The following is a 24,243-nucleotide window of genomic DNA, read 5'->3' as shown; positions in this document are numbered from 1 at the left end:
AGAAGGCTGTAGTATGGTACTTTGGTAAATGGCTTTGTTTTACTGTTTTACTTTTTTTACTGGTTTATTGTTTAAATGGCTTTGTTTTACTGTTTTACTTTTTTTACTGGTTTATTGTTTAAATGTTGTAAATTAATGTATTTTAAAACTTAATCCCATCTTAGAACTTTTGTGTTGTGAGCCGTCCTCAGCCGCTTTGGTGGGAAGGGCGGGATATAAACTAAATAAAATGAAAATGAAAATGAAATGAAAACTTTGTTTATTTAATGACCAAATTTATATCCCATATTCCTGCTTTTATCAAGGCCACCAAGGCAGCTAGCAGATTGAAACATACATATTTTAAAAACCTTTAAAACAAAACAAATATTAAAAAATTAAAACCAAGTTTAAATGCAACCCCCCCCTCAAAAAAAAATAAAACATAGGGAAGGAAAGAGGGATCACTGAGGGAATGCCACACAAAACAAAACAAAAACTTTACCTACCAGTGGAAGATGGCAACAGAAGGGGATAGATGAGTCCCTCTGGTGACAGAATTTCATAGTTTTGGTGCCATCACCAAGAAGACCCTGTCCCAGGTTGTCCCCTGCCTAAGTAGGGCCAAAACAGGGCTTCGGAAGATGATGACAGTGGTTGGGTCTGTTCATAAAGCAGGAGTTGGTCCCTCAGGTATACTGATTCCAAGGCATATAGGGCTTTAAAAGTCAGCACCAGTACCTTGAATTATGCTCAGAAACAGACTGAGAGCCAGTATTGATGAGACAAGCCTGGAGTGATATGGTCCCTTGACCTACGCAGGTCAATAGCCTGGCTGCAGCATCCTGTACCACCTGAAGTTTCTGAATATTTTTCAAGAATAAACTCACATACAGGACACTGCTGTAATCTAATCTAGATTTGACCAGAGCATGCACTACAGTGGCCAACTGGTTTTGGCCCAGGAGAAACTGCTGATGACTAACCAATCCAGGTGGTAAAGTCAATCCTGGCCACAGAAGCCATCTGCTTACCCAGCAGTAGGTCTGGGTCTAAGAGCACCCCCCAAATAAGGACTTGTTCCTTTAAGGGGAGTGCAACTCCATCCACAATGGGGAACATACTTTTAAGTCTCAGATCAGACCTTCCATTCGCCAGTAGCACTTCTGGCTTGTCAGAATTAAGTTTTAGTTCATTAGCCTGCATTCAGTCTAAAAAACTGCCTCCAGGTGCTGGTTTAGTCTTTCTATAGACTCTAGAATTAACCAGAAATGTAAGATAATGCTGAGTGTCATCTGCATATTGGTGACAATCTAGGCTAAATCTTCAGATGACCTCAGCCAGTTGTTCCATGTAGAGGTTAACAAGCACAGGTGACAAGATGGAATTTTGCAGGACCCTGTAAGAAAAAGTCCCCTACCTTTTCATACACATGGACATCGTGATCACCAGTATGGTTGCCAGGGTGCCTGAAGTTGTGACTCACACACATCTGCTCTAAGAAGTGGACTTTGCCCATGGTTTCTAAGGCTTATGTGGATACTATAAGCCTCAGCTTTGCAGCAGCATTCTATATCTCTGAATGGGTGTTAGCCAGAACTACAGACGAGTTTCCAGCTGCTCCTTGCATGCCCAGTCTTGGCCGCTGCAGTGGAAGAAGCCACGCTGCCATGAACTGTACAGGCAAACAGTTTCCAGCCTGTTTCCATGAACCAAAGGCTAACACCACCAGAAACCATCTTGTTTTCCTGACTCCATTACAGCAAAGCAAGAGACTCACGTATCCAACAGCTGCTTCAACTTCTGCATAAGAGCCATCAAACTTATCTTAGGCGTGGACCCTGTCAGACTGCCTAAGCCTTTGTCTAACGGAACTCAAGACAAAGACTGGTGCCAAGAGAAGACTGAAGAAGAGGAAGACCATCTTCAGCCAGAGCCAAGTTCCTTTGTGTAAACCGGGTGTTACGTTAGGTAGCAATTTGGCCATCTATTGTCACCTTTTTAGATAAGTGTAATAGTCTTGAGCGTCCAATCAGGGGTTGCCAACTAACTGGCTATTGGCTACTGCACTAGTCCAACCCTTATGGTCACTGCAGAGCCTCTCCTTTTCTGAGGTCATGTACCAGCTGACCACCTGTCATACACCCCTGTGCCTCCCATCCCGCAAGGGCTCAAGGTAGTCTATATAACCTGTAACACAGCTCCCCACATATGTGCATCTAGCAGTACCCCAGTTCCGCTGTCTAGATCCATCCTCAATTCTGGTCACAGTTGAGGGTCCCATTTCCCCCGTCCACTTTCGTTGCCATTGGAGCCTTCCTTGAAGACTACAATCAGTAATTATCACCCTGTTTGTCTACCCATGTGTTGTCTCTATATCTCTCTCTATTTTTCTTAGGACTCAAAGATTTTAGGTTTTCACGGCTGGTAACATCATTAGGGTTTGTAGAATCTTTTGGGATCAAGTGTCGTGTTCTACTGGAGAAAGTTTTCCTTCCAGACGTTTCGTTCTCAGCTGCGGAGAACATCCTCAGTGGCGTTGCAGCCGGAGCAGGCGCTCAGACCTTCTTGGCTGCTGTGCATTGAGTGGGGCCAGGGCTGCTGGAGAGCTGCTATTTCTAGGCTGGAGGGTGTGTGATGAAAGGGCAATTGGTTTGTGGATGTGCCCATTGTTTGGTGGGGCTTCCTGGGACTTCCTTAGGACTGTATGGATGATTTTATGAGTATTTTATCTTGCATGTAAGCCTATATTTTTCTGGAATAAATTTTAATTGTTTTACTTAATTAGAGTCCCTAATATTTTTAAGCATTAATTTCTGGACGTAGAATCCTGTATACACAGGTAAAAGATCCTGATTAAGCCAGGTGTCCACCTGACAATTCCCCAACCTCGTTTTGAGGGCATTTTGGTTTACAACCCCAGAGGCCAAGAGGCTGAGCAGCAGTCCCCCTGTACAACCTTCTCAAACCTACCCTCCTAGTTGCACTGGGATCACTGCAAAATGGAGCTTACCAGTCTCAACCCAGAAATGTGATCCAGAAGGATACCATGATTGGTGGTATTACAGCTACTGAGAGGCCCAAAAGAATCAACAGAGTCAGTGCTTCTGTCCACCCCATGTTGCAACCAGGGCTACCAAAGCTGTTTCAGTCCCATAACTAGGCCTGAAACAAGGTTGGAAAGGACTTACTGGCTTTATCCAAGAATGGATGGTAAGCCTCGAACATCCAAGGTCTCTGTCCACATCCTCAGAATGAATAAACTGAAAAGCATCTCAAACAGCAGGAAAAGTCAACACCCCAGCACTATCTAACCCTGTCACTGCTAATGTAAAGTCCAAGTTGTTATGGATGTGAGAGATTTTATGAGCAATGTGTTGGCAGAATGTTCACAGTGGACTACCAAGCAGCCAACCTGCTCCTGCAGCTCACTTGCTCCAATGGTCCTCTGACAACCTGGCCTACACTTGCAGATGCAAGGATGACAAGAAAGTGTTTGCCATGGAATAGACCTAAAAATGACCTTTTGCCTGTGTTTTATCATGAATTTGTCCTGAGCCTTCTTCCACTGTTGCTCTAGCTGTCTTCCTTGTCTTTCCATCTCCCAAAGCCCCTCATAAACTAAGGAACTACAGTTGAGAGACAGCACCTGTGAGCAAACATGTCAACCACCAGGTCATTCATATTACATTGGTCAGCTAGGAAAGCAATAGGAACATTAACCGTATCAACAGGATAATCCCCTAAAGGCATCAGAAACCTAGTCCGATTCATCTGGCTCCAAGGGTGGATTATTTAAATAGATTTCCCATCCCTACAGAGTCCCCGCAAGTCTGAACCTGAGCAAACAGAGATCTGTCCATGGAACCACCACCAATCCTTCCATCCTCAGATCACATTCATCCTGACCAGAACAAAATATAAGATCAAGAGTGTGACCTACACTATGTTGTATATCGCATCAGAAAATGTTTTAATGTAATAATTATTTCTTTGAGGTGGAAATGGTTCTTACCACAGATATATCAAAAACAGCAAACAATTAACAGCAGTCTCTACCTTTTATTCACTGCAAGAAATTTATTTCTTACCTGTATTTAAGAAGTTCTGGTGAGTATTTTGACTTAGCTTTAAAAATAACCTGTAATGAAACAAGACTATGTTATATTTCACAGATAGGCTCGGGCGGGTAGCCGTGGTGGTCTGCAGTAGAAGAGCAAGATTTGAGACCCTTAGCACTTTAAAGACCAGATAAGGTTTCCACAGTATAAGCTTTCAAGAGTCAAAGCTCTGACAAGAAAGCTCAGATTCTCAAAAGCTTATATCCTGGAAGACTTGTAGGTCTTAGGTTCTGTTGGACTCAAATCTTGTTATTATATTTGCAATAAACATTTAGGAATATGCTACTATGGTCTAACATTGCAGTCAAACATCTTGCATTCCAGACAAATTGTAAAGCCACATAATTAAAACAATTCACATTTCCCCTCAAACTACTGCACTGCTTCTGGCAAAGATCTCTCTAAAATACTGGCACAAACAACAAAGATCTCTCTAAAGTACTGGGATCATCTCACTCATGATAAATAAGATTTCAAACTTCTCATTCACACATTGCACTTTAAGGGGCTGTATTTAGGTGAAATACAATTTCAGCAAATCCTAGAAATGTTTGTGTGAAAGTCTCACAGTGTGCAATGGAACATGGTCTTGGATTTCAGCTTTAAGTTGGGCGGCGAGCTTATTTTAGCTCGCCCGCGGAGCCTGATGGACCCGGAACGGTTCCTGACGGCTCTGCGGGATCCCTGGCCCCCTGGCGATTCCCTCGATGACCTGGTGGAATCTTGGAATAATAGGCTCACTGGGGCCATCGATGAGATCGCGCCTAGGCGTCCTCTGCGCCCTCGTTCAAGGCCGACACCCTGGTATAACCAGGGGTTGCGGCGGTTGAAACGAGGACTCAGACGACTAGAGAGGCAATGGCGGCGTACCCGAGACGAAGCGACTCGAACATCTTATAGAGAGGTTATGAAGTCCTATGAGATGGCAGTCAAGGCCGCAAAGAAAACTTACTTTGCGGCAGAGATTGCGTCCGCAATTTCGCGCCCGGCACAACTGTTCAATACAATTCGGACCCTTACAATGCTGCCACAGGGCAGACCAAATTTTAATGAATTGGAAATTGGCTGTGAGGCTTTTGCGGATTTTTTTTGCGGATAAAATCGCATCGCTCCGTTCCGACTTCCCTGCCACATTAGATACAGCTAGTGAACCTGAGGCTCCGTGCCTGTCTTCGGATTGTGTCCTGGACGGCTTCGGCGCGCTCAGCCTGGAAGAAGTTGACAGGATCCTCCTATCTGCACGCCCAACAACTTGTAAATTGGACCCATGCCCCTCCTGGCTTATTAAGACCTGCCAGAGGGAGCTAAGATATCCTATACGGGATATCATAAATAGATCCCTACTGGAGGGACATTTTCCATCAGCGCTCAAAGAGGCGGTGGTCCGTCCCCTCTTGAAGAAAACAACGTTAGATCCGACCGAATTGGCACACTATCGGCCGGTATCGAATTTGCCCTTTTTGGGCAAACTTATAGAGAGGGCAGCGGCGTTGCAGCTACAGAGCTTCCTGGAGGATGCTTCTGTCCTTGACCCCTACCAGTCTGGTTTCCGCCCGGGCCACGGGACGGAGACGGTGCTGGTCGCCCTGGTAGATGACCTTCGGCGACATCTGGATCAAGGCGGCTCGGCGGTGCTGATGTTGCTGGACCTATCGGCAGCGTTCGATATGGTCGACCATCGGCTTCTGGCGTGCCGCCTTGCCGACGCAGGGATTCAGGGGTTGGCCTTGCAATGGCTTTCCTCTTTCCTTGATGGTCGGGGACAAAGGGTGGCGATTGGGGAGGAACTGTCCCGGAGACACACGCTTGATTGTGGGGTGCCTCAAGGGGCGGTGCTTTCCCCGATGTTATTTAACATCTATATGCGCCCCCTTGCCCAGATGGCCCGAGGGTATGGGCTGGGTTGCCATCAATATGTTGATGACACCCAGCTCTATCTGCTTATGGACGGCCGGCCCGCCTGCGCCCCAGAAAATCTGGACCGGGCGTTACAGGCAGTGGCTAGGTGGCTTAGGCTGAGCAGGCTGAAGCTGAACCCGGCGAAGACAGAGGTCCTTTGCTTGGGTCGCTGCGGCCCGGGAAGGGAAATCCCCCTGCCAGTTTTTGACGGCGCTCCATTAACAGCGTCGGGCAGGGTTAAGAGCCTGGGGGTGCTGTTGGAGCCTTCATTGACGATGGAGGCTCAGATAGCAGCCACTGCCAAGTCCGCTTTTTTTCATCTTAGGCGGGCGAGGCAGTTGGCCCCCTTCCTGGAACGTGACGACCTGGCAACAGTGATTCATGCTACGGTCACCTCGAGGCTGGACTACTGTAATGCCCTCTACATGGGGCTACCCTTGTGCCGGACCCGGAAACTGCAGTTAGTGCAGAACGCTGCTGCCCGGCTGTTATTAGGGCTCCCAAGACGGGAGCACATTTGGCCGGGGCTCCAGGGTCTGCACTGGCTGCCAGTAATATTCCGAGTCCGGTACAAGGTGTTGGTTATTACCTTTAAAGCCCTATATGGCCTAGGACCTGCCTACCTTAGGGACCGTCTCTCCCCACACGTTCCCCAGAGAGTACTACGCTCAGGTTCACAAAACCTGTTGGTAGTCCCCGGGCCAAAGGAGGCCCGTCTGAAATCCACCAGGGATCGGGCCTACTCAATAACGGCACCTTATTGGTGGAACCAGCTGCCGGAAGAGGTGCGGGCCCTGCGGGATCTAGGGCAATTCCGCAGGGCCTGTAAGACAGTCCTCTTCCGGCAGGCCTATGACATTAACTGACAATGTAAAATATCTTGGATGGAACAAAATGTATCTATAGGCCGCCGGTTTTATTCTATCTTGTTTTTATTAATTTATGGTTTAATTGTATTTTTAAATGTTTTAAACTGAAGTTGTTTCAATTATTATGTTGTAAGCCGCCCTGAGACACTTAGGTGAGAAGGGCGGGGTATAAATCTTAATATAAATAAATAAATAAATAAAAATAAATAAATAAGTTTAACTTTAAAACTGTGAAGTGATCTACAGATACTGGATAGCTGAACATTTTGTATGAATGACTGGGACATCTGATAAAATTATGGAATTCTGAGAACATTTTAAAAAGCAAGTATCTAGTCCCCTTAGTTGTGGGAGGAAGTATTATCACACTCTGACACTTAATTTTTCCAACACACTATCATGTACAAACAAAAAAAATGCACTTCTATTACCAAACAACCTTTTCAACAAAACCCAGGCTAGTAAATGTGTTCATAAGAAAGGCTATTTCCTTTAGACATGTTAATAGCTACTTTCTTCATCTGCTCAATGTGAGTTGGTTCAGCTATCCAATTCACAGCTGACATGAAGTGGCACAGGAAGTTTTAAAACAACCGCCAGCAGGCACAGTGCAAAACACACTTTCTACCCATACTGCAAGACTAGACTTGCTCTTCCACCCTTTCCAAAGACAACTTCAAAAACAAGTAAAATATGATCATTAGGACATGAGAGTGAAAAGCTGGACAAATTTCAGCCTGTGGGGTTTCTTTCCATACCAGCATCCAATATGTTAGAACATATCAATAGCAAACATGCATACTAGTGGCAGGTCATCTGGAGCAAAGCCTTCCAGGCTACATCAGGAAAATTTCTGGAATGAACAGTGTATCTTTGGAAGTCAAGAGGACTCTTTTCTGGCTTGTAAATGTGGTTGGAGAAGCTTGGATATGAATGCAACAGGTAATAAAATAGCATGATAACATCATATGCATTCAATTAGAAAGATTGTTTAGATTTTTTAAAAATTATATACATAAGCAACATAAAGTTAACTAGCAACACATATGTGTGTTTGACCTTGAAATAATTTTATCAAAGCATTTAAATTAAGGCTTCCAACTTTTACACTGTCCCTTTTATGCTGCCCCTTTAATATTTTTCAGCATGTATCAGGTGATATCACTTAACTCCATGCCATGAAAAGCTTCAACTGCTTATTTCTGCATGTTAAATGTCTATTAAAGAGACAGGATTTTTCCCCTGGCCAGTATACAATGCAACTTTATTTTAAGTATGCAGGAATCATATTAAGCAGTAAAAACACAGTGCCACACTACACAGAAGCCTCTCTGGAGTTTCAAAAGCTGCTTATGATGTACCATGGCACAACCACTTCTATTTTGTTGTTGTTGTTTTTTAAACAACCCCTACAATCCTACTTTATATGCATAAATCCTGGTGGTTACTTAGTGGGAAGTTCCACATTCGGCTATTATCCAGGAAAAATTTAAAGCTGTTTCCATCCTATTGGCCTCAATGAGAAATAAGCACTCAGATCTGCTTACTGTAGACTTTGTAAGAAACATGAATCCAGTGAAATAGATAAAATATCAAGATGCCAAAAAAACCCCAATGCCCATTTCGATAAAAATGATCTTTTAAACAAAAGGGATCAAAGTGACAGATTCCAAACATCAGGAAGGTCTGGCAGGCACAGTACCACAAAGATAACACAAACAATAGAGCAGCCTCCATGTGAAATATCAGAGGTGAAAAATCTACTGATTTACAGAAACAAGAAAAAAGCATTTCCCAGTCAAACAGTTAAAAGTAATAACATTCATGACATTCCCTTTTTAGGTTAAAGATCTTTTTTAAAGAAGCAGACTTTCAGAACAAGTTCTACACCCACAGACACTTCAATAGCCTCTCATATACAATATAAAGGGGATTCGTATTTTTAACAAAACAAAACTGGTTTGAGAAAAATAAATTATGAAAAGGATGGAGGGGGGCAGGAGAATCAATATGGAGTTTGGTGGTGGAAAGTGCCATCAAGTCACAGCTGTCTTGTTTTCAAGGCAAGATACATTCAAAAGTGGTTTGCCATTGCCTGCCTCTGCATCATGACCTTGGTATTCTTTGGAGGTCTCCCATCCAAATACAAGCCAGGGCCAGACCTGTTTAGCTTCCAAGGTCAATCAAGATCGGGCTATCCAGGTCACAGTAATATGAAGTTTGTAAAAAAAAACCAACCCGCCATCTAAAAATTCTCCTGTTTCCAGAATTCTAAAGTCCTGTGAGGGCTGAGCAAGCTACTCCCCCAGCTGCCCCTTCACTTGCCCATCCTCTAAACTGTTCTTAACCTTTGATTCTCCTGAGGCATGTTGAGTCTGTATCCCAACATTGGGGAGGTCGGAGTCTTTTCTTTTGATAAAGTTACATCATATTTATCTGCATGATCTGAGTATGTAGAAACCTCTACAGCCTAGCTGTGGACAGCGTAGTTTGGCCATTTTTGTGTTCATAATGCCTCTTTACTATTAGGAGTGGCAAGTGGAGACCTGCATGAATTACAGGGGGAGATCCCAGTGATAGCAGCTCCCTGCTGCTGTTCCATTCAGTCACTCTTCCACTACACTCCCTGCTGCTTTGCCCAACCACCCCTCCACTCGGCCTGCCCATTTGCCCTTAGCTCCGCTGTCTCTATAGTCCTGGCTGATGTAGCTGCAGGCAAAGTTAAAAATATGTGGAATCTTGCTTGCCCACCACTTTCCCTGCTCTACCTACCTCCTGCTGCCTATTGTTCTGTCTGGCTGCTCACCATTTCTCCCATCCCGCTTCCTCCCCACTGCTCTCTGCTCACCCATCCGGCCTCCTCTCCAAAACTCTGCAGGGAGAAGAGGCAGCTCCTGCCTCCCCCTCCAACCTGATTTAGTGGTTACTTCCCCATCTCTTGTAACATCTCCCACACTCAGCAAGGAAGCTGGATGCTACCTGGCCAGCAAGCAAGCATTTTTTCTGCAAACCTGGTAAGTTCCCCAATGTTCCAGAAATATCTCCTTTCTCTCTACATCGCCCTGAACTGCAGACTTAGGCATCCACAGATGGGACCAGGTTGAGAATTAGGTATATTGATGGTTCAGAAATGTTCTGCCTAGCATATTTCATCAAAGGGCAATAGCATACACAATGTTTAAACAACAGACATTATATCCCCCACAATAACAAACACCCTGACATGCACAGCACATTTTAACCATTATAATAGTTAAGGTTATTAAGTTACATTGAGCTATTTAAAGTCCCAAAAGATGATGCGCACATTATGTCAACAAATTTGGAAAACGCAACAGTGGCCACAGGATTGGAAAAGGTCAGATTATATTCCAATCCCAAAGAAGGGTAATGCCAAAGAATGTTCAAACTATCGTACCATTGCACTCATTTCGCATGCCAGCAAGGTCATGTTAAAGATCCTGCAAGCTAGGCTTCAGCAGTATGTAGATCGGGAACTACCAGAAGTTCAAGCTGGGTTTCGGAGAGGTGAAGGAACTAGAGATCAAATTGCCAACATTTGCTGGATTATGGAGAAAACACAGGAGTATCAGAAAAACGTCTATTTCTGTTTCATTGACTACGCTAAAGCTTTTGATTGTGTGGACCACAACAAACTGTGGCAAGTCCTTAAAGAGATGGGAGTACCAGACCACTTCGCATGTCTCCTGAGAAACCTGTATAAGGGTCAAGAAGCAACTGTCAGAATGGGATATGGAACAATTGATTGGTTGAGAATAGGAAAAGGAGTTCAACAAGGATGTATATTGTTACCCTGCTTATGTAATTTATATGCAGAGTATATCATGCAGAATGCTGGCCTGGATGAAGCGGAAGCCGGAATTAAGATTGCCAGGAAAAACATCAACAACCTCAGATATGCAGATGACACCTCTCTAATGGCAGAAAGTGAGGAGGACTTAAGAACCTCTTGTTGAGAGTGAAAGAGGAGAGCACAAAAGTAGGCTTGAAACTCAACATCAAAAAAACTAAGATCATGGCATCCGGCCCCATCACACCTTGGCAAATAGAAGGGGAAGACATGGGATTAGTGACAGACTTCACATTTCTGGGATCCAAGATCACTGTAGATGGTGACTGCAGACATGGGAGGACAGTTATGGCAAACCTGGGCAGTATAATAAAAAGTAGAGACATTACCCTGCCAACAAAAGTCTGTATAGTCAAAGCAATGGTATTCCCAGTAGTATTGTAGGCAACCGACTCACCCACTAAGCAAATTAGGCGGTTACCTAGGGCACCAAGAGTCCGGGGGCAGCAAATTGGGCTTTCCCTCCCCTATGGTGTCCCAGGCAAACACTCAACTGTGCGACTGAACACAACAAATAGTTACGGGGCAAAAGTCCTCTGCAATAGCAAGCAAAACTCATAAGAACACAATACAAACCAAAGTAAACAAGTAGACATAATGCCCTGTATCCAACTACAGAGTTTCAAAGCTTAAGAGAACTTACATTTACTTAAGGTGATAATATGCCAACTCCCCTCCCACTGCAGACCCCCACTTTGATTGCTGCAGTTTCTGGCCCACTGATTCCCAGGAACAAAATGTGGAGGTCTCAGTGTGCTGTAACAACAGGGTGGAACTGACAGAAATTGCCACCTCTTCTTGGGTACTCTTAAGTTTTTGTAATAGCATGGCAGGAAACAGACCACTATGATTATTTGTGTATGTGTGTATGTTTTTTAAAGAGACAATGCTTCCAGGGAACAAGTGAACCAAAGGTGCTTCAAGAAGCAGTGCCCAACATTTGCTAGGATTGCCAGCTCCAGGTTGGGAAATTCCTGGAGATTGAGGAGTGGAGCCTGGGGAACATGGAGTCCAGGGAAGGGAGGGGCTTCAGCAAGGTGTAATATCATACACTTCACCCTCCGAAACAGCCATTTTTGGCAGGGAACTATGGCTACCAACCTCCGGGGGGGCCTGGAGATCTTGAATTACAGCTGATCTTCAAATTACAGAGATCTAGTCACTTGGAGAAAATAGATTTTTTGAAGGGTAGACTTTTATGGCAATATATCCAACTAAGGTCCCTCCCCTGCCTAACTCCTGCTTTCACCCCCTCAGGCTCCACCCCCAAAATCTCCAGGCATTTCCCAACCTGGCATTGGCAACCATAGGGGAACTGATCTCTTTCATCTGGAGAGTGGTTGCGATTCCAGGCCATACCGGGAGATTGGCTACCCTGCTGTTTGCATCTTTATTGCTTGTATACCATCCTATTGCTGGCTAGTCAAAACAGTAGTTATATAATGAAAAGAAAAACATCATTCAAAGTACATACATCAAATTCTGTTCTCCAAAGTCTTGGCACAGAATACTACTGCTGCCCTGTTGCGGAGTCATCCATTTAGACAGGGCTTTTTTTGTAGAAAAAGACTAGCAGGAACTTGTTTGCATATTAGGCCACACCCCCTGATGCCAAGCTAGCCAGAACTGCATTCCTATATGTTCCTGATTTTAAAAAAGCCCTACATTTAGAACTGATCTCAAGGAGAACCAAGTTTGCTCACATCAACTCACTAGTATTCTTCTCTCTCATTCTTCCCTTCATTCTGTTGGTCTGTTGCCCTTGCTTCTCTGACCCTTGGTTGACTTTCCCCACTGTCCATTTTTAAAATGTAAATTACTTGGGAGAAGGGCCTGTATTTGTTGTTTATGGTATTCTGCAAGGGCTTTAGGAACAACAATAAAAAATCTATTCCAGGAATTCAAAAAGTCGTTACACATCTGCAGTCTACAGTATCAGTATAGACAATCATCAGTTTTCTTGAAGTGGGCAGCTGCTATTTCCAGGGTCAGCCCTAGACTGTCTGGCACCATAGGCAAGGCTAATTTCTGGTGCCCCCGCTTGCACTGATAATGTCACCAAGTCACATGGGGGGTGCCCAATTTGGTGCACCCAGAAGGCTGGCACCCTAGGCAATTGTCTAGTTTGCCTAGTGGCAGAGCTGGCCCTGGCTATTTCTTTTGCATAGTTGTTTTTACAGTCCTGGGTTATTTCCTGATATCTGACTTCAGTCTTTTTTGCCTAAATGCAGTGCTAGTTGTCCTTTTTCAGGGCTGCTTTGCATGTTACAGTAGAAGCAGGATTAAATTAGGTACTTGTCAGATATCTCTGTGATATCATTTTTGTTCACCATTGATGTTTTGGAAATCCAAGGCTGCTGTGCTCCACGGCAGTCTGTCTCTGTAGTGAACAAGTGATGAAAAAGAAGCTTTGTGGAAGACTGAGGGTGGAAGTCAGTGCTTACTAAATTCTTAAGAATAGTTAGTGAGTGGGGGTATAAGTGAGTATGTACTAAATATTTAATATGTAACCACGTTTTCTATGTAAACAGCCCATTAAAAATGTTTATTCTTAATGGAAGACCATTAGAGACATGAAAACTGCTGTTATCTGTCTTTAATCTCTAAATTAAATATATGCTGTTCCATTGCCACCTAGATTATTTGTGTTAAGTACATGAATCTATGTGGGCTTCCTGCCTGGCTCATTGAAGTCTGAAGGACTGAGCTTGGGACTTAGAAACAATGGGCACTAGGATCCAATTCCCAACTGCCTTGCTCCAATCACAGGTTCCCAACTGATTTGAATGACCCAATTATGTGCTAGCACGGAAGCCCAGTGCTGTATATAGTTGGCCCAGCGGGCCCTGTTCACCAGTTGAGTTAGTGCAGCCACCTACCATGCTGTATGCAATAAAGAGCTTCTTATTACTTCTACCTCACCTCTTCGATGCCTCAGAACCTACTATATTATAATTTCCTTATGCATGATATATTCCAAACCCTTTTATCTTAAATGGAACTTCTAAAAATGTAAATGATCAAAACTAAACTCTAAACCAAGGGAAGTCAAGACACAACTGCATGAGAAGGTATTTTCCTCCCATTTCACCCAGTTTACCAGCTAAGATTTTCCTCGCCAGTCTTGCTCTGGGTGATCCTGCCTTTGCAAGTGAGGCAGGTAGGGATCAGAGTCATGACCTTTTCAGTAGTGGTGCCTCACCTGGGGAATGCCCTTCCATTTGAGGCCTGCTTGGTGCCTACAGTATACTAGGCCAAAAGATTTAGGCACCTGGACAAAAATGGGGCATCCTCCCAATGACCCAATGCACATATTGCAAGAACCCTATAATATGTGTTTCCCCCATCAAATGGACATGATGAGAGGATCTATAGCTGGTTGTGGATGCCCACCGTGTGTACCTGTAATGCACTGTATAATATAGCCTAAATCAACACTTTTCCCCACATGTGATACATGTGCAGCATATGTGATAAAAAAGGAAAGTGGGAAGTCTATAAGGTACTCCCTAATTCTGCAGCATGTAAAGGCTCTAACTGCTTTCACGCATATTTTCAAACACTAAGTTCAAAATGGTTCTTGCTTGATTTGTAATGCAAATGTGGCACACTAACAGTAGCATCCTAATAACAGTTACACCCTTCTAAATCCATTCAAGTAAATGAGCTTAGAAGGGTGTAACTGTGTTTAAGACTGAAGCATCACCAAGGAGCTTCTGAAGTATCACATGTGGGGGGAAAGTGTTGATTTAGGCTATATTATACAGTAGCCAGATCGCAGTATGAGAGCAGATGGCTTCTGAGGACACAGACAAGCCAAGTTACAAGGTACATGAGGAGCAACATGAAAAGTGGAACAACAGGGTTATTAGTCAAACTGATTGGTAGAAAAATCAGTTCCAGGCCCTGGGTGGGAAGCAAAATCCACTAATGGAGAATCATAAGAATAGAGTTCTTAGAGCACTTCTCCCTTGAGAGTATACAATACCATATATCAAGAGCCTGATTTAAATATAAATTGGGATGGAGATATATGGCATTGCATACATTTGGCATCTTATTTAAACAGTACCTGCAGCTAATAGGTATGTGACATTAACATGCCAACACAATACCCACCTTTGGGCAAGCAGCAGATGCCCAGTGGCCAAGGACCTGGTTTAAACAAGACAATGAGTATATGCAGAAGTAATTTCTTCTTGCCACATTGAAGTAGGGCCTAGTTATGCCAATTCCTCATGTTACATTCAGAGAAGGAAATACAGACACCTCTGTATAGGCTAGCCAATTATTCCCTTTTGGGATTCATTTCTTAGATTCAATAACATCTCACTATGTAGCAGGAATGCAAATTCCAGTTTGGTAAATCCCTGCAGATTTGGGTGCAAAGCCTGGGGAGGGTAAAATTTGAGAAAGGGAGGCAGCTCAGGAAGGAAGTGATGTCACAGAGTTCTGGCTGCTATTTTGTCCAGGGGAACTGATCTCTGTAGTCTGAAGATCAGTTGTAATCCCAGGAAAACTCCAGTTCCCACCAAGAGAATGGCAACCCTACTTTCTAAAATGATGCCATTCTCTTGTCATTTGTGTTGTTTTTTCTGTAGAATATATGCTAGTTAAATAAAAGGCTTGCCTACCCACTTAGCTGTTGGACATCTCCCTTCTGGATGAATCAAGGCAGTAAGAGGAACTGGGGAATAGATTATTAGGCAGTCCCAGGACCCAAGAGCTCTCTTTCTTTGGTTATTTGACATTCTAAAACAAGTGACAGAGGAAGATAGCATGAGGAGCACAGAGTGATCCGGATACTGCCAACATCAGCATTACTTCCCTTGCCTCAGCACCCCTCTCCCACCTGCTGTTGCCTCCCACACCATCACTTTTTCAGGCTTTAGAAAATAAAGAAATCAGGATTTGCTAGACTGCCATAGCATTGTGACCCAAAGCAACTCACATTGGTTTTTCATTTTATCCTCACAGCAACCCTATGAAGTAATTTAGGATGATAGTGTAGATTGGCCCATTACCTAGTGAGCTTCCACGGAACAGTGGGATTCAAATTTGGGTCTCCCAGACCCTAGTCTAGCCCTTTAACCAATATAATAATCTGCCAGCTCCTCTTGAATTCCCAGCAAGGGGCAAAGGCAGCCAAGGTGCCTGATGCAAATAAAGTATGGGGGTAGGGAAACTGTTGTGTAGATTCCCTGTTATTGCAAATGCCTCTGTGTTTGCAACAGCGATGAGGGTCACACAGAAAATTGTCAGCATGTGGCAAAAGCCTATTAAAATGTGATTACAGAATGTATATTGAAAACAGTGAGGTTTTGTGCTCCTCCAACTTAGACACTTTGATGACTAAGGCAAAACAGCAAAATCCCCTCTTCTCCTGACACTTGAGTCTTGTACTCCTTGGACTTTTACTCACCCACCCACCAACACTGGCCTGTCCATGTGGTTATACAGCTCCACTGGGGCCTCTTTTGTCCTGTCCATCATATGTTTATTTATTTACTTCATTTATACTTCATCATTGTCCCCAGTGGGGGGGGGGGCAAAGCTGCATACACTATACTTTTCTCCTCCACTTTACCTCCACAAGAACTCTGGTATGTTAGGCTGAGACTGTGTGATGGGCCCAAGGTCACCTAGCAAGCTTCCATGTCAAAGTGGGGTTTTGAACCTGGGTCTCCCAGATCCTAGTCCATCACCCTAACCACTATATATGCTGTTCTCACAAAGTCATAAAATTAGATTAAACCAATCTTGCTTTCCCCCTCATTCTTTGAACACAAGAGAAATTATGCTGTCAATGCCAAAGTTTTCCATTAGAACTGGATGTAGAAAATGTATACATAGGTTCAATGTGGTAGGTGGGTGTGTAGACAATCCTTGCTTAGTTCAAAGGAAATCACACTAGGATATATATTTAATGCACACAAATCCTTATTTTTCTAGCAGGTTCCAGTTAATAGGCTTCTTCTGCATTTTGCACCCATATCTAAAATAGTAATTAGGTAGGCTTGTTCATGTCCAGAAATTGGGGAAATAGAAGGCAATTTGTAGGAGCTAATGCCTGATTTTGAAGGAAGGGTTTGGGAGCTAACCTTTTAGGTGTCCACCATGTTGTGAGCATCACCCCACCGCACCCTAAAATAGTAATAAGGTAGATGTGGGATGTGTATGCCAAGTGTGTATGTACTCCTTGAGAAACGTAGAAGCATGCAGTAAATTCAGCCAGTGGCTTAAAGAGTAGTACCTTATTCTAAATTGTGAGGTTTATAAACCCTCACTGTGTTGCATGTGAGAGTGAGTTGTAAGAACATTTCTATGACTCAAAGCAGAATGGCACAGTGCATGACAAACATGGGGATCCCAACTGCCATGTAACACTAAGGTGGCAGTGAGAGGCCACCTTGCCTATTCTCTGCTATCCCTTCCTCATGTCCACCCCCCTTCCCCTAGATGTCTCCAACACTAGAAATAAAATTGGATAGGGGAAGAGTCCTGGAGACAGGCACTGGAGGAGGTATCAGCATGTGGGGGTGGGGGTTAATCACCCCGTTCCACCTACCAGGTGTCCCCTGTAAATACCACCACCCAAGTATCTTTAACCAGGAAAGTCATGTTTCCACTTTTAAAAGCACATATGAAGAAACCTTCTGCACTAACATCCCATTGATTTACAGGTTACACTTGACATTTAGGAAAGCCTTCTGTCTCTTTTCTGGTCCTGCACAAAAGGGAGACAGGTAATAAAAAATTCCTTCGTGTTTCTAAAGGGTGCTTCTCCTAGCAGGTTCAGGTGAGTCTTAAAGGTGCTACCGGACTCATTATTTTTCTGCCAGTTATTATTTCCATAGCAAACCTAAATTTGTGGAAGTTAGTCCAGTGGTGTAATTTCAAGTGCTTTCCTGGCATGCTCCTCCCACCCAAAATTTTATGGAGTGGCTAAATGAATATGATGGCCTTAAGAACATAAGAGAAGCCATGTTGGATCAGGCCAATGGCCCATCCAGTCCAACACTCTGTGTCACACAGTGGCCAAATTTTTATATATATACACACACACACACACACACACTGTGGCTAATAGCCACTGATGGACCTCTGCTCCATATTTTTATCTAACACCCTCTTGAAGCTGGCTATGCTTGTAGCTGCTACCACCTCCTGTGGCAGTGAATTCCACATGTTAATCACTCTTTGGGTGAAGAAGTACCTCCTTTTATCCGTTCTAACCCGACTGCTCAGCAATTTCATCAAATGCCCACGAGTTCTTGTATTGTGAGAAAGGGAGAAAAGTACATCTATCTCTACCTTCTCCATCCCATGCATAATCTTGTAAACCTCTATCATGTCACCCCGCAGTTGACGTTTCTCCAAGCTAAAGAGCCCCAAGCATTTTAACCTTTCTTCATAGGGAAAATGTTCCAAACCTTTAATCATTCTAGTTGCCCTTTTCTGCACTTTTTCCAATGCTATAATATCCTTTTTGAGGTGCGGTGACCAGAATTGCACACAGTATTCCAAATGAGACCACACCATCGATTTATACAGGGACATTATGATACTGGCTGATTTGTTTTCAATTCCCTTCCTAATAATTCCCAGCACGGCGTTGGCCTTTTTTATTGCAATCGCACACTGTCTTGACATTTTCAGTGAGTTATCTACCACGACCCCAAGATCTCTCTCTTTTGGTCAGTCTCTGCCAGTTCACACCCCATCAACTTGTATTTGTAGCTGGGATTCTTGGCCCCAATGTGCATTACTTTGCACTTGGCCACATTGAACCTCATCTGCCACGTTGACGCCCACTCACCCAGCCTCAACAGATCCCTTTGGAGTTCCTCACAATCCTCTCTGGTTCTCACCACCCTGAACAATTTAGTGTCATCTGCAAACTTGGCCACTTCACTGTTTACTCTCAACTCCAAATCATTTATGAACAAGTTAAAGAGCATGGGACCCAGTACTGAGCCCTGCGGCACTCCACTGCTTACCGTCCTCCACTGCAAAGACTACCCATTTATACTCACTCTCTGCTTCCTATTAATTAGCCAGTTTTTGATCCACAAGAGGACCTGTCCTTTTACTCCATGACTCTCAAGCTTACTAAGGAGTCTTTGATGAGGAACTTTATCAAAAGCTTTCTGGAAGTCAAGGTAAACAATATCTATCGGGTCTTCTTTGTCCACATGTTTGTTCACCCCCTCAAAGAAATATAACAGGTTAGTGAGGCAAGATCTTCCCTTACAGAACCCATGCTGAGTCTTCCTCAATAACTCGTGTTCATTGAAGTGCCTACTCATAATGGTTTCTACCAACTTTCCTAGTATTGAAGTCAGACTGACTGGCCTGTAGTTTCCCAGATCTCCTCTGGAACCCTTTTTAAAGATGGGGGTGACATTTGCTACCTTCCAGTCCTCAGGAACAGAGGCAGATTTCAGTGAAAGATTACATATTTTTATCAGAAGATCCACAAGTCCAACTTTGACTTCTTTCAGAACTCTTGGTTGTATACCATCTGGACCTGGTGACTTATTAGTTTTTAATTTGTCTATCAGTTGTAGGCCCTCCTCTCTTGCCACCTCAACCTGACTCAGGTCTTTCAACACCCCTTCCAAAATTAGTGATTCTGGAGCGGGCAAACACTTCCCATCTTCCACAGTGAAGATGGAGGCAAAAAATGCATTCAGCTTCTCAGCCATTTCCCTATCCTCCTTCAGTAATCCTTTGACCCCTTGGTCATCCAAGGGCCCCACTGCCTCCCTGGCTGGTTTCCTGCTTCTAATATATTTGAAGAAATTTTTATTGTTGGTCTTTATGTTTTTTGCAATACGCTCCTCATAGTCCCTTTTTGCCTGCCTGATCACAGTCTTGCATTTGGTTTGCCACAGCCTGTGTTCCCTTTTATTAATCTCACTTGGACTAGCTTTCCACTGCTTAAAGGAGTCCTTCTTACCTTTTACAGCTTCCATTACTTTGTTTGTTAACCATGCAGGTCTGTTCTTATACCTGTTTGTGCCTTTCCTAACTTGTGGTATATATTTTATCTGAGCTTCTAGGATTGTAGTTTTAAATAGCCTCCAAGCCTTTTGCCTTTTGCTCCACCACGGCTGCAGTCCCAGATTTTTGTTAGCAATCAGTAACTTGTCTTCAAACTGAACATGCTGCCTTTTGTGTATGAAGAGGTTGAACTAGTGTGCCTTTCTTTTTTTTCTAGGTGAAAGTTGCCTCCACACAAGTCTGTGGGGTTGTAGTGATTCCTTCCCAGCCCCGTAGCCAGGATTTGGAAGGTCAGGGGGCCTTTGATTTTTTTTGGGGGGGGGGCACTCAACAGCCCCAACCCATAGTTGCTCTCATGGCCACCCTGACCTACCATCACACTGACTGGTGCCCCACACAGCCAGAATTAAACTTTGTTGGCCTTAAAGGGGCCACCAGACTCAAATTTTGTTCTATTACTTCAGACCAACGCTGCTACCCACCCAAATTTGTTTCTGTTCCCAGAACACTCAAACTCCTCACAAAGACTGTAATTCCAATCTGGGGCTGTCATTCCAGTCCTCAAATGCTCACACTATTTTCTCCGTTCCACTCAGGGGGCCATCATTCTTGGCTCAGAACACTGATTTGAGTCCTGCGGACCGTCATTCCACTATGTTGGTGTGCAGGCTCTCTAGTGCCTTAGGCAAAGCTAATTTCTGCCCCCCCTCTACTGATAACCAATTTTCAAAAACTTGAAATTGCTCTAGAAAGTATTTGGATGGGAGACGTCCTTGGAATAACAAAGTTGGGAGGGCGGGTGTGTGTGTGAAAATTAAAGCAAACTACAGGAAGGTCACCTGAAGCAATAGGAAGCAGAACTACCTTCAGTCCTTTTATTCAGTGAGTTTACTCCCAGGATATAGGGCTACCAACCTTCTGGTGGGGCCTGGAGATCACCCAGAATTACAACTGTTCTCTGGACTACAGAGATAATTTCCTCTGTACGGAATGGCTTTTTTGGGGGGGGGGGGTGGAGGTGGACTTTACATGCCACTGAGCTCCCTGCCCTCCTCAGGATCCACCCAAAATACCCCGGAATTTACCAGCCAGAGTTGGCAGAGTTGTTATGAATTGAAGCCCATATATCACAGTTCTGCTACAAAGATATACAAAGATAGCTGTATTGAAAGTATATTACCAGCCTTTACTCCCCAACATACATGCATGCACACAAGTCCTGTTCACAAGTTACAGTGAACACACATACTGTCTTGTTATTTAAATATGCATTGAGTCATCCTCTTGGTAGGAAGTCCTGGAACCAGCATTGTAGAGTTGGAGCTGAATAAATGGCTTGCTAGAGAGAAGAAAGGTGGGGAGGGCTTAAAAGAGGAAACGCTCTTTCCCTGGGGAGGCGGGGGAGTGAGTTTTACCTTGTGAATTACAAAAGAGAAAATGCCATGGCGCAGCTGGAGTGAGTGGCAGGCAGGCAGGGGAAGTCGATAACAGGATGAGGGGGAGATCCTCCAGAAGTGGTGGAGGCAACTGCTCACCCTCCCCCCACAGCAGAAGGGAGCTGGCGATGAGAGTGACATCCTTGCCATTCTCATCGCCACTGCCCTCCCTTCCCTGCCACTCCCCAGAAGAAGCAGTCCCGGCCTCCTGCATGGGTTAAAGGCCCCACCTATCAGCTGATCGGTTGGGGGCTCTTTTAACTGGAGGGGGAGGCTGGGGACTGCTTCTGCCCCCTGCCCTGCGCTCCAGGATGCTGCAGAGGTGGGGGGGAGGCTCACCTAGAAGTCAGGGGGCTGTGCCCCCACAGGCCCCCTCCTGGCTACGGGCCTGTTCCTTCCCCTTCCCCTCCCCCTTTCACACGTTCTTGTTTGTCTGCTTAGACAGTATTAGGCAGAGCCGGCTTGACAGTATGCTGAATTACAACCCAAACTTGCCACTTCCTGATTATTACTTTGCAGCATCTACCATAGAAAGAACGTATGCAACTAATTTTATAGAGAGTGCTATATTCCTTTAAAGGCTGTTCCTATTTTTTTTTCTAATTTCTTGGGGGGGAGGTGTTTAACTGAGGCCTTTCTCTGCAAGGAGCCCCACGCATGTCACTTTTATGCATTGCTTCTACAAGTCCCTTTTCAATGGCAATAGCACAATATCCCATCTGTGCTAAACAGAAAAGAACAGCAGTTTTTATATAAATCAATTTTTAATATGCAGATGTTCATTATGGTCTCTGTGATCCATCCTCACAATCACACCAGAAGATGCCACTGTTATTCCATTTTAAATATGGCTAATTTTGGCCAATGCTTTACATTTACCTGGTAGTGAACTGCACCATGACCCATGGAGCTACCTTCCTTCCAAGTAAACCAGACTGTAAATCACAATGTCACACTCAAGTCACTCAGAATAAGATGGCATTTTACCAGGGGCCTCCCAATTGCTCTTCTCATCTTCTTAAACATGTCCATAACATTTCCTTTCTTCCTAATTATTTTCTCTATATAAAGTAAAATGCTCAGTGAAGCTCATTTTGTACCAAATATCTAGGTCTTAGGAACAAATTGTTCATTGGCATTAATAAGCATGTTCAGTATTAAAATAATACTTTTTAATAACGCTCACTGCTTCAGATATATTGCTTTAGTAATTCTTACAATGGATGTGAAATAGGCCAGATCTGAGGTTAATTAGGCTCCCCTAAGACGACCAGCCAAATCTGTGGCTGAGGTGAGAATGAACCAGGATTCTAACCTTTAGGCAGCATCAGATTTCAAATAGGATTTTCTGTACAATTTTACACCACTTTTAATTGATTGGTAAAAATTTTCAAGTTACACTATTTTATTTCATAATGAACGAAAAGGGTCTTGCATCAAAATAAATAGCTGTTCAATATATTCAGTTTAAATTAACTTCCTTCTTTTGAAAACTGATAGGTGAGACATGAATTTGAGTTGTGAAATGTTTTCCATTGTTAGTAAAACCAGCTGGTATCCTTAGTTTGCTGAGCAGCAAGATTTTTAGCAGTATCTCTTTGAGGGCCACAATTAATTGTTTCATCTGTGGTTTATAATGCCTCCTCCACATTTCCAATGCAACCAGGATTTGGATAATACTTTTGTAGTGTAATTTACAAAAGAGACTACACATAGATAATACAGGTTTTTGTGGAGCATTTTTCTACAGCTGTTAAACAAAGACTGAGTCATATATTAGAGATTTTATGTTTGTGTCTTTTCACTCTATCTTTGGAAAAGTTACTACATTTTCTCTTTAGTGAATGACAGTGCTGAAGTGTTAGGGGAATCCTCATTGCACTGTAGCTTTGAAAGATACAAAACCTGCAGATTAAACAATTAAACTTAATCCTCAAAGAGGCACCCGAAAGAGAAATTTATTCAATTTAAACATACCAGCTGATTTGGGATGGAAGCCATAATACTGTCATCATTCCATCAAACACAGAAACAACCATTGCTTACCTGAGTGAAGTAAAGATTCATCAGTGTCAATGTGAAAAACTGGAGGCACACTGGGAAACAATATAGAAGCCAGAACGCAAAGGGGCTAAGAGAATTTGCGCTGACAAAGTCTTTGAAGTAAAACGAAAACAACACCGTCCTAAGAGAGGCCCAGAGCAGGCATAGAAACAGAAAGACAGTTTGATAACTAAACCTCTTGTGCCTGTAGTGCAGGACCAACCACAGTTGAATATAGATGAACACAAACAGGAGTGAATAAAATATAGAATAGGCGATGGTCAGCCCTAGCTTGACATATGGAGGCACAGCTGGACTTAAGGTTGGTGGAGAGGTGTCATTTTTCAAAGGGGCCCACTCACGAGCCTCCATTTGAGCTCTTCTGGAATTGGCAGACTTTCCTGGTTAAGTCTGCCTCCTCCTGCTGTTGTTGCTGCTGCTACCGCCGCCGCCTCCACCTTTCATCTTCCTACAGCAGAGGAATCAAGAAAAAGAAAACAAGCTCCACTTCCTCTTTGGCAGCTCACTCAGGACTTGCAGCACATGATCACAATCCAGTGTGATTCATTTAGGACTGCCTCTGTCAGCAGTTGGCAAGGAACAACTCAGACAGGCAGCTCCTCCTCCGTCTTTGCAATCAAATCGCCTTTCTCCTCGCTTTTCGCCCAGTATGGTTTTTCGTAAACAACACAATTTCCACTTTTAAAAAGGCCTGAAAAAATACTAAAACAAACTGGACTAGTGAATTGTTAAATTTATTTTCTTTTGTCTGAGTAAAAAGTTGGAAGGTTTAATGTAGCTATTCTAAAGCAGAATAGAGCCTGTATGAGAAGCAGAGACCCCTATCTCCTAATTCAGTTGACAAAAGGTAGTTTCTCAAACAAATCTGTTCTTTCGAAAGCAGCTTCCCAGGCTGTCCAGCAACCTAACTCACGTTATGCAAAAATTAGGCTTACATTTTAATTTGTCAATAAATGGAAACTGTGAAAACACAGGACAAAGTGTACCCCCAAACTTGT

The 24,243-nt window shown here is 43.7% G+C and overlaps 1 protein-coding gene across 1 annotated transcript in view; it reads right to left on the bottom strand.

Annotated features, from left to right (window-relative positions):
- GPR137B (G protein-coupled receptor 137B) overlaps positions 1-23,810 on the bottom strand; it is a 44,384-nt gene extending 20,574 nt beyond the window's left edge. The window contains exons 1-2 of the mRNA XM_060243216.1: positions 23,228-23,810; positions 4,071-4,120 (exon numbers count right to left, since the gene is read on the bottom strand). Of these exons, the coding sequence (XP_060099199.1) occupies positions 4,071-4,120; positions 23,228-23,596 (419 nt within the window). The 5' untranslated portion in view covers positions 23,597-23,810. The remainder of the gene's footprint in view (positions 1-4,070; positions 4,121-23,227) is intronic.
- Positions 23,811-24,243: the final 433 nt, after the last annotated feature.

This window comes from Heteronotia binoei, chromosome 1, assembly GCF_032191835.1.
Source record: "Heteronotia binoei isolate CCM8104 ecotype False Entrance Well chromosome 1, APGP_CSIRO_Hbin_v1, whole genome shotgun sequence".
NCBI classification, from domain to species: Eukaryota; Metazoa; Chordata; class Lepidosauria; order Squamata; family Gekkonidae; genus Heteronotia; species Heteronotia binoei.
Note: the sequence above shows the minus strand (reverse complement) of the source record. Positions and strands in the feature narration are given on the sequence as shown.